At 35.0% G+C, this 11,734-nt stretch overlaps 1 protein-coding gene across 1 annotated transcript; it reads left to right on the top strand.

The window, feature by feature from the left end:
* Window positions 1–262: 262 nt before the first annotated feature.
* LOC145570382 (nicotinamide adenine dinucleotide transporter 1, chloroplastic-like) lies at window positions 263–10,433 on the top strand. The gene is made up of 9 exons (XM_081629440.1): window positions 263–736; window positions 856–951; window positions 1,828–1,934; window positions 5,754–5,802; window positions 5,963–6,072; window positions 6,251–6,345; window positions 8,755–8,843; window positions 8,939–9,033; window positions 9,821–10,433. Exons 1-9 carry the CDS (start codon window positions 676–678, stop codon window positions 10,055–10,057), a joined length of 939 nt encoding a protein of 312 aa, XP_081485566.1. The 5' UTR covers window positions 263–675; the 3' UTR covers window positions 10,058–10,433.
* The last annotated feature ends 1,301 nt before the right edge of the window (window positions 10,434–11,734 follow it).

Here is an 11,734-nt window from a genome sequence, read left to right on the forward strand (position 1 = left end):
ATAATTGTTTATTTATTTATTTTTTTATTTTTACAAAACCCACTTGAAAAAAAAAAAAAAAAAAACTCCGAAAAAAAAATTAAAAAAACAAAAAAAGAAATTTCCACCACCACGTGATGGACGACGTACGTGTGACTATTCTCCTCACATCCCAAAAGTGGGGCCCACCACTACGGGCCCAGCCGTGGCGAATCGATTTACTTGAATTTCCCAACTACCTGAAATTTTATTTAATCTTAATTTAGTTTAATTGAAAAATTAAAATAAAAATAAAAAAATTCTGAAAAATCTCTGCAATTTTCCAGTTTTCCATCTTCACTGATTTCTCACCAGATTCATTCATTCAATGATTTTCTCTCTCCTCTAATTCCGACGCCATGGAAGCTCTTCCTCAAGCTTTCTCTCTCTAAAGTTCTCTCACTACCTCGATCTTATCGAAAACCCTAACTTTCATCCTCTTTCTCTCTCTAGAAATCTCGAATTGAATTGTTTTACCAGTCATAGTAGTTGAAGTTGACTACTATTTTGTAGTTTTTCTGGCAATGCAAGTCTGCTGTAACTCGATAATCAGCCTCTCAAGGGAGGATTGTTTTGGAATTCGATCATTTTCTGCACAAATTCAAGAGATTTGCAGATTTCAATTTGATTGTTGTCAGCGATTTTACTGTTACTGTAATGGCGGTTGCCGATTCTCATAATTCGATTCTTTGTAATGCCGGTGCCGGTGCTGCTGCTGGTATTGATATTGTGGATTGTTTGATTTGAGTTTTCGAGTAGCGCGAATTTTTGATTGGATTGTTGATTTGAAATTGGGGGAGTTTTTTTATTAATTTTTTTTGAATTTGTGTTTTGCAGGTGTAATTGCAGCTTCTTTTGTTTGTCCTTTAGATGTTATTAAAACTAGACTTCAAGTTCATGGCCTTTCCACTCTTGGAAATGGACCGGCAAAAGGTACTCTTTTTTTAATGCAATAAATAGTATTAATTATTCTAGTGTTTTTTGTGCTTAAGGAAGTCAGTATTTAATGAGTATTTGAAGTTTGTTTGGTGATTAAATTAACACTTGAATTTTTAATTTTTATAATTGCGGAATTAGAATTTTGTTGGCTAATTGTTTGAATTCAAATGAATTCTTAATGTTTGATGAGAATTGAGGTAAAAGGTTGAATTGGTTATAAACTTAATGTTATATGCAAGTTCAGTAGATTACAGTGTAGGTAAAATTGGAGATTAGGAGAAGAAGAGTGGTTCATGTTTGTTGCTAACTTGCTACTTCTATTTGGGATTGATAGCTGGTGATTAAAGATTGCGCTATATATGTAAGCATTTAGTACCTTAGGGGGGGGGGGGGGGGGGGGTTCATGTATTTAAACTGCTAATATTTGAAGTAATGTTAGTAATGATGTCGAAGGATAGGATTTTGGATAGATTTTAGGAACTCAAGGAGAAATCTGTGGCCGATTGTGATGGTTTATAGAGAAATATAGATGCAAATGAAAGTTTGATCTTTTGCTAAATGCCTGTTATACTTAGAAAGGGCATGCCATCCGTATTGTTAGAACGTAGACCGGGAAGGCGGGAATTGTATGCCTTTTCAAAATTCCCTTAAACATTTGCAGGTGTCCTGTGTAAATTCCTCTGTTTAATTTACTACTATTTCTTAGGTTTTCTTTTTAAGGTTGTTTACCGCTTCTTAACTTGTAAATGATTATTTTCCCTACACATGTGAAATGTCTTTGTAAAGCTTTGGCTTCTTTAGCGATCAGTATTCTTAATTCAACTGTTTCGTTTTTCCAATGTCTGACGTTTGGAATTTCATTTCAAACAGGTAGCATCATTGTATCTAGTTTAGAACATATATTTTATAAAGAGGGCTTGCGTGGAATGTATCGTGGTCTCTCTCCTACTGTCTTGGCTTTGCTTCCTAACTGGGCGGTAAGTGGCACCGTTTTCATGGTACTTGAAACATGGTTTATATTTTTTGTGAGTGCAATTTCTCATGGTAGCTCTGAAGACAAGTTATCATTGTGAATGTTTATTAAACACAGTTTAGTAAAAATTTATCCTTTATAATTTTTCTTTTCCTCTTCAGTATTGTAGATACACTGAGCCAAGCTCATGTTTCAATATAAAGTTTGATTTTGTAGATTTTCAAATCTGTAAAAATCATGGGAAACAGGAAGTGGTTGAGTGAAAGGCTTAAGCTTTTAGTTTCCTGATACTTTGATTGATCTTATACATCTTGAAATGATGTGTTAAGACGTTCCCGGTGAATATAATGTTGCAGAACACGGACATTGGCTCTTGTTAGGCTGGACAAATTTTCTCTTTCTTGTCTACTCTGAATTATATTTCATATGTGGGATGCTAATAGGATTCTTTATCGCTCATCTACTTCATCTATAACCTAATAGCTTTATTTTATGGGTATTATTATTGAAATGGAATATCATCGTGCATACGTGATCTATGGGGTTTGTGTGAATAACAATTTAAACATACAGTTAGTTAGCATGTCTGCATGTATGGTAGGGTGCTATGGGGATGCATCACCTATTAACTCGTATGTAGTCTATGCTTTTTTTGATCTATTAAGTGAGATAAAGGTAAAGGTAATGTAACTGAGACTATTTTTTGGTGAAATTGATGATACTTCATTCATAAACAATGATGACTATCCCATTAGGATTTCCAGGAGTGGGACTAGGAAGTGTTTGGTCTGTTGAGCCATATTGCCTTACTGAAACAAGTTGAAACTGATTGAAAAGTTATTTTGAGATTTGACCATGGAGGAAAATGTTTATTTAAACCATAAGCTTGACTTATGGTCAGTGGTTGATAAGAAGTAGCTAATATGGAATTTCTAATAGAACTGTCAAGATCTCAAGATTTGACCTATAAGAACTAATGGAGATTGTAAAAGGGGGCCATATTTTTAGGCTAAAGAATATTATATAGCCATTACCCATCAACAAATTCTTAGTCTTTGCCCTTATTTTTTTTAACTTGCTCCTGCTCAATGGGGGTGTAATCTGCTTAGGTTTTAGTAGCATCTTCTTGTTAAAATTACTGTGGAGCGAGGAGGCACTTCGTCTCTTAATCCTACAGCTTAAAATCTTCTGTAAATCCATCTCAACAGATTCATTTTTGCTTCCCCTTCTCTCTTTCTCTCACCATTAACCATTTTACTTCCAACTGTGCATGGCAGGGTTGATAGTACAAATTTTGCAGTTCACAGTCGTTGTCACTTCTGTCAGTAAAATTAAGTGATGCATGTGGTTACAATTGTTCAATCAGGTGGAGAGATAATATTTGCTTAATTGTCTGTTCATGAAATGACATACGTTGAATCCATGCTTATTTCTATTGAACTGAATATGAGGAAAATTTTATATATTTGGTTTATGATTTTCCAAAGCTTAATGCAAATATGCAATATAAGAAGTTTTACTTTAAGCATCCAAAATTCCAAACTGAACAGCGCAGGTCTTGAGTGTCTTCTTCATCATTGCAATATTCTGGAATGTTTTTCTTTAAAGAAATTTTATACTTCCTCCATTCCCCTAATGTTGCAACAAGGAGGAAAGACACGTAATTGAAGATGATAGGAAATAAAGGTGTAATCGTGTTTGATTAATGCGGAACGAGTCAATGAAAAATAAAAACGAGAAAAGCAATAAAGAAGATAAACAAAGAACACAAGGATTTACATGGTTCGGTCAAATTAAACCTACATCTACAGGTGGGGGAATCGAGAGCTTCTTCACTATAATGGAGAAAGAGCGAGAGAATAATACAAGGAGTCCTAAACCTAATGGTTCAAAAGGTATGATCTAATTCATCAACTAAAGGGTCCTTTTATAACACAAGGAAACCCTAATAAAAATCCTAAATTGTTCCCCAAACATTACTCAAATAGCTGTCGTAGAAAAGATATAATTTTAGGAAATTATCCTTAAAATAGTTAAGCTAAAACCGAACTAAAAAACTGAAATTTCGACTAGGCATGGGCGTGCCTGGTTGTGTACTTCGTCAACATATGTCCAGCAGCATCAGTTCTTCGTAAAACGGCCATAAATTTCTTGTTTCTCATCGGAATTAGGCATATGACCTATCGTTGGAAAGATCTTGAAACACGCTATCACCTCCAACTTGAATCACCTCAAAATCACATATAGTTTGAGATATCTCTGCATTCAAAGTTAGCCCTACTAGATTTCGAGTCACAATAGAAAGATTGAAAAAAATAAAGATAGGGATTCGTGTAATAAAAATAGAGATACAGAGAAAGCATATACAAATATGGTAATATTGCATATTTGTTAAACTTCCTAAAATGATAATTGTTGCAATACTAGAGGAATGGAGGAAGTATATATTTTTAAATTGTTATAATTACATTGGAGATTGTTAAAGGACCACTCAACCAAAAGTTGATGGCTGAGGTCCAGGATTATACTCTATCACTCCCCCTCACATAAGAGCCCGTTGGGCATGAAGTGTGGATGCGGCATAGGCCCTCTTCATACCTAGCGCAAAATTTTCCTCTTGAAAGTGGGGAGGGGGGATGATATTTGAACCTGTGATCTTTGTGTTACACTAACTCTTGATACCATTGTTAAAGGGCCAACTCAACCAAAAGCGTAAGCTGGTGGTGGATGCCTAGGAGTATGTTTTACACTCTATCATAGATGAACGTCGGAATCCCATGGGTTTAATTAAGTCGGAGTTAAACAGAGCACATGGATTGTGACTTTAGCAATAAGAGGGATGTAGTGACTTTGGACTCTAAGGAGTCGTCTAAGAGCGAGTGATTTAAGTAACTTAGATCAATTTTGCAGAAAATGGAGATATAAAAGATGTGAACCAAAGGATTAAATTTGGGTGGACCAAAATGGAGAACTGCACTGGGGTATCTTATGCTAAGAGCATACCATTTGCGTAAGGGTAAATCTATTAGACGGCTATTAGACCAACATTGTTATACGGGTCTCAATGTTAGGCTTCTAAGGAGGACCATGTTAGAAAGATGAGAGTAGCAAATATGCAGCAAGATTGATTTGTGGAAAACTGGAAGCACCTTAAGGGATAAAAGTAGGAATGAAGAAATTTGAATAAAAGTTGGAGGTGGCGGATATTGAAGGTTAAATAAGGGAGATTGTATTGCGTTGGTTTGAGCATTTGAAATAAAGTAGAGAGGTGGGATCTTGATAGTCTAAGAAGAGGTCGAGGGAGACTCAAGCTGACTTGGATGGGAGGATTTAAGATTTTTATGAAGAAATTGGGTGTAGGAGCACATATCACTCGAGAGTAGGACACGGAGGGAGAAGAATGGTTTATGATCTCAGAAGATAAATTTTGGCTTATGTAGTTGACCCCATTATTGAGATTAAGGCTTCAATTGTTGAATTTAATTTTTTAATTTTTTAATTTTTTAATTTATTTATTTATTTTATTTTATTTTATTTTATTATTTTTTTTTTCAAGCCACTTGGGGCCATCTGCCCTGCGTGAAGATTAAATCCATGACATAATGTTTCTGCAGTCATTTCTTTGGAGAGCCTCACTTTCAGTTGTTTTTCTCTCTCTCCCCTTTTTTAGTGCTCTTAGCAGGGAATAATTATGAATGGCCCAGAGCACGTGTTCTTTGTGTGTCTATTATATTCAGCCTGCATTCTATCTGGTTATTTGTTTGCTGGGATTTTTTTCTTTGTCTGATTTCATCTAAGTGACTTGAATCTACATTGATTGCAGGTGTATTTTACTTTGTACGAACAGTTTAAGAGCCTTCTTGGCTCAGATGGTTAGTTTCTGACTTCTAAACATTTTTAGTATGGAATTGCTCTGTTCTTTTGATGCCAGATGTTAATTAGAGCTTTGTCATAGTATATTATCTGAGTTTCCTGCCCTTTATTTGCAAGTTGTATTGTTGTAACATATGTCCAGTTGTGGTGCATTTGTAGATGGGAATCCTCAACTTTCAGTGGGCGCAAATGTGATTGCTGCTTCTGGAGCTGGGGCTGCTACAATCATTGTTACAAATCCTCTTTGGGTTGTAAAGACGAGATTCCAGGTATATATTTTTTTATTTTTGTAATAATGAATTGACATTTTATTACTCATTATTGTCAATGATGTGTGTTTCACATGCTAGGTAGTCCGAGTGTTATTGAGGCTCCACCGCCCCTTTTGTGCATCCGTCATAATTTCGTACTTGTAGCACTAAGCATTCAATTTAAATTTTTTTGCAGACGCAAGGAATGAGAAAGGGTGTAGTTCCATATAAGAGTACTCTGTCTGCTTTGCGGAGAATAGCACACGAGGAGGGTATTCGTGGATTATATAGGTTTGTGCCTACACCTCGACCAGCTCATATGCTATATAAATGTGTTTTTGAATAATAAAGACAGTGATCGGCAGCAAAATCTTCTATTTTATATCGGATGACATAATGAATATCTCTCCATCCCTTTTACTTTGCTTTACCCATGTTTTTGTCTGTTCTTTCATATTTTCTTATATATAATGCCACCAAGTTGAATTACATGCTTTATTGCAAGTAATTGAATTGCATGTCTTACTGGAGTAGCGTTTGCGTTTTCATCCCTAATGTTTGGGAACCTGATAATGATATAAAATAAGGTTCTAGTGAACCCAAGACAACCTGTGTTGAAAGTTTAATGGGGGTGTGCTTTTGAAGTGTGAAGGGTACGTTTCTTGTGGGTGGGGTCCAAGACTGGGATGGGGTAGTTTTGAGTGGTGTGGTCATCGGTGGGGTGGTGGTATGGTGGCTGCAATGGTGTGGTCGTCGGTGGGGTGGTGGCATGGTGGCTTAGGTGGTGGTGCTGTTTTGTGCTGTGATATAAGGTTTATCAAGGTTGTTTGGTGTAGAAGAGTTTGGTGTTAAGGGTGATTCACAGGGGGTGGGAAATCATAGTAGAAGAAAGTTGGCAAATCATAGGGGTAAAGGGAGTGATTAAGTTGGACAAACCTATACCATAAAAGGGAATAACGGTAGTTGATTACCTTCTTTTCTTGAAATCCCTGAACCAAACTGAGCAACACCAATATTTTCTAAAGCCCAAACCTTCATTTCTCTTATCCATTGTCCTTTTCACATGACTCTTTTCCAAAGTGTTTAATGTGTAACAATTGTATAATTTCCATTAGAATATATGTGGGTTATTTAGATTACTTGACGATCAGTGTCAATGCGTAAGAATTTCTTTTCATAACAGTTTGTTTGTTCAGAAAGTACTGATCGATATTGACTATCTAGTGGATACCCCTCTAGGCTGCCAAGTGCTAACCCTAGTGAACCTTTAAAAATCAATCCTATTTCATTCATTTCATTTGTGAGAGTATTAGTGGGTTAATAATCATGTAAGCAAAAATCTTCTTTTTGTAAATAAGGCATAATTTATCTACAAATAATTTTTAATTTTGGAAATACACTTAGGCCCTGCTCTCTTCACCTTATTAGTGCTTAACTGAAATTATTTTGCTGAACTTGAATTATTTTTGCTGAACTTAAATTATTTTTAATGAGCTTAAATTATATTACTAATTCTCTATTATATTATTTCTTTAATGTTACTAATTTTTATTGATTAAATTTTGTTTTTTACAAAACTGAACTTAACTAATATGTTCTCAACTAATATTATATTTACTGAACTTAAATTGAGTGAGGTGAAGAGAACAAGGCTTTAGTTATCTTCCAGCTACTTTACTGCCTAATTTGATTCCTCGTATTTTGAACTACATGCATGACAGCATGAATTCTTTCTGGATCCTCATTACATGGCAAACCCTATCATGAAATTTGTATTTAAAGAGCTGTCAACTACTATTTGCTATGTCTCTATCAGTTTGATGCCTTTTGGGTCATAAATGCTGCTGTCTTCATTTTTCAAATGGATTCATCAAAAAAATTTCAAAATTCTCCAGTATGAGACATCAATGTTTATTAAATAAGCCAACTGAAGATCGAATAAAGTAAATGTCTTTAGCCTGGATAATCGAGGGGTATAATCATTGAAATGGAAGGCAAAACGCAAAAGACCAACATTTTGCTGATGTAAATAAGAATAGGGAAACATAAAACCTTGAAATTTGAAGACTTTTGTGGAGTAGAGGTGCAGCACAGAAGCAGAATATTTAATTTCTCAAGATTTAAAATCATATCAAAAAGATGAAAATACACCGGGTTTTATTGCTACTTTAAGAATGTAGGTTTAAATAGAGCGAGCAAGCAAAGCAGTGTTCAAATATACTAGTCTTCTGGGGGTTGCCGGGTTGGTGCACTACTTCTTGCTATTCCAATTGACATTTTGTCATTTTTTTGATAATCTTAATTGAGGATTTTTTTTGTTCTTAACATAGCCTCCAATCACATTTTATAGTGAACAACTCCTTTTATTGCTGATTTTTATTCAATTGTTGATCCCAATATGTAATACTGCACTGTTTCATGATAAGTAGCAGGCAGATTATTGAACCATACTGTATAATTTGGCTTAAAATTCCTAAAGGCATAGAATAGTTTGTCATTCACTCCACTTTGAATGAAGAGACTTCACTTAGACTCACAATTTGTAGTTAACAACATCTTTTATGTAACTGTCCTTGTAAAATCTGGGATATTTTAAGTGATACTTTGCTTTTTTTGTTGTCATTTTTTGATGACCCATTGTGTAGATCTCACAGTAATATTGACTTTGTGTTTATGACCTTTATGTATTTGGATTAACAGTGGCCTGGTCCCTGCATTGGCTGGAGTAAGTCATGTGGCAATCCAATTTCCTATATATGAGCAAGTTAAAAGCTACTTGGCCAACAAAGGTACTTCACTTTGTTCATTAGACTTTAAAACGATAATGAGCTGAATAGATCTCTCATATTATGTTAGAATAATAACCAATTTTTTGTTTGTATAGATGACACTTCTGTTGATAAGGTTCCTGCGCGTAATTTTGCAATTGCCTCATCAGTATCGAAGATATTTGCATCTACATTGACATATCCTCATGAGGTATGATGCTTCTAGAAACTTAAGACTTTCTCTGATGGTCAGCTCAGACACTTTCTGTTCGATTATCTATTGATTATTAGAATGCCCTAGACTGACGAGGACTTTTTTTAGAAATTGATCTTTACATCAAGTCATCAACAATCTATACCTTTAGCTAAATTAGCTGACATATACTATTTTACTAGAATGCTGGTTTGAGTGGGTCTTACAAGCTGCAGTGGTAAATAATTTAGAAATCAGATGTCTGTTATCAACCTCTTTTAGTGGTTAACACATATTCAACTATAATACTTCCTCCCAGAATAAATACCTGACTCTACATGGAGTTTTAGGAAAGTGATTATGTGTGTCATTTGTACTTGTTAATTTATTCTAAAAGCAGACGTGAAAGGAGATAGTAGGCTATCCTCATTGAGTAAAACAGAACGTGAGCCATTTATATTCCGAAGTATATTTGTGGAAAGGAGATAATGTATATTTTAGATTGAAGGAGAAATACTTTATCTAATATTTGCATTGGAATAGTTCATATTTCCACCAACCTTTTTGACGGCTAAGGTTCCTTTTCTGTAATTGTTTGCTGAAGGATTAATGTATAAAGAAAACAATACATGGAATGTTCTCTCAACCTTCTCTTAGCTTATGAATTATGATCTTTGTCTCTCGTAATCTCTTGGACTTTTTCTGCAATTAATCCCTTTCCTGGTGCTCAGTGATGGCATTTTTTGGGGCCCATTTTAATAGAACTGGATTAGAATGCCCTAATATGAATGAAATTATCTTTCAGGTTGTTCGATCACGACTTCAAGAGCAAGGGCATCATTCAGAGAAACGGTACTTAGGGGTGACTGATTGTGTCAGGAAAGTTTTTCAACAAGATGGCATCGCTGGATTTTACCGTGGTTGTGCCACCAATTTGCTTAGGACTACACCAGCTGCTATGATTACCTTCACCAGTTTCGAGATGATTCACCGTTCTTTGGTCAGTATGTTTCAACCTGACACACAACATCATACACTTTAAATTTCAGATGGAGTTTTTACCTGTTCTGCTGCCTCGATGAATTACTGTGGATATGCCAAACCTCCAACTATAATTTTCTCTCTATTCTTTGGTGGCCTAGAAACTAGGTTTACCCCCAGATAGGAAAATATGTTTGAAGCTCATTTTTTTCACCGGAAGTAGGGGTGGGATTAATTATTAGTGATGATGATGATGAAAAATGTAAAAATAGAAAGCTATTTATCAACTTTTAAAAGGCTGTGACGATATTTGTGAAACTGTGAAAGAAGTATGATTTTAGCTTTGTTGGTAGTATTGAGTGCTGCAGAGGTACTTGTGTTTTATGCTGAGAATTTGTGTACATAAAGCTCTTTAAATATATTGAGTATTGAGTCTATGATGTGTGGTGTCTCAATCCGTTTTAAATATATTCTCTTTGCTTTCTAATCTTAGCAATATACACCGTACTTCTTTCGTTCTTCAATAGTTGTAACATTAGTTTTTGGTAAGCTCTAAATAATTTCAGTGTTATCATATTTGGCTCTGGTTCTCTTTCTCTCTCCTTATTACATATAGGTTGCTCACTCTAACTTTCTGTGGCGTTCAAAGTTGTGATTTGTGTCACGCATGTAATGTTCAAAGTTGTGAATTGTGTCACATTACGATAACTACAGCACTAGGGAAGTACAATATTAAGAGTAGAGTGGGATGGATAAATTACAAAGGGAAGAGAGGTTATAGGACAATGTGTGTATCAGGTATCTGGGAGCATACCGATGGAATGAACAAAATACGAACAGCTAACATAGTAGTCATAGATCTTAGGTTGTAATGGCTTATTTAAAGGGGAAATATAATGTAGGTTTGCTAAGTTAGAAAGGGCTTGTCTATTTTCTCTTCTGGTTCATATTTGGTACTAACTTGGTAATTAGTTGGTACCTAGCTGAGTACTACCAATCAGGATTTAGGCTTTGATGGTACCCATTCGATTCAAACAAGAAAAATGCACTAATCAGTATTCAGTACCAATAGAGTTCACTTGTGTCTAAAATAAACGCAAGTCATTCTGGATAAAGACTTCATCTCGACATAGACCCTTTTAATTCTCTCTCCCTTCCGACATGTCGCATCGCGTCCAAACAATGGGGAAAATTCCCTCTTCCCTCCTTTCCTCCCTTCCCCTCCATTCCTCCAAATCCTCCTTATTCAAGTATATTATCTGTACAATAACATATTTGTTTAAAGACCATTAAAACCACAGCTAAAAGTTCATCTTGAAACTTATCCTAAACAATGACCTACATTTCACAACTCTAATGGAAAAAGAACTTTATTTTACAAAACTCGAAAGAAGAAAGAAAGTATAAGCTCGTTGCATTAGGCTTGTTCGTTACTATTACGAGTTTACTATTTTATTGTCATACAAAAACAAATGCATTGTAGAATCTAAGGAAAAAGTAATCCATCCAATCTTTATCTCTTTCATGACATAAGCTATACACTACTAACTTTTAAAAATGACAGTTATAAAGAGACGTTGATGCTCAATCTGTCTAGGATACCGTTTGAAAAAAGCATTTCTTGTGTGCTAAAATTTCCAATGATGTTATTTTTTTTTATTTGTCAAAAAATAAATAAAAAATCCAATGATGTTATTCTTTTTTATTTTGTGGATGAGATGGTGCAATGCACTTTTCC

This window comes from Chenopodium album, chromosome 12, assembly GCF_948465745.1.
Source record: "Chenopodium album chromosome 12, dcCheAlbu1.1, whole genome shotgun sequence".
In the NCBI taxonomy this organism is placed as follows: domain Eukaryota; kingdom Viridiplantae; phylum Streptophyta; class Magnoliopsida; order Caryophyllales; family Amaranthaceae; genus Chenopodium; species Chenopodium album.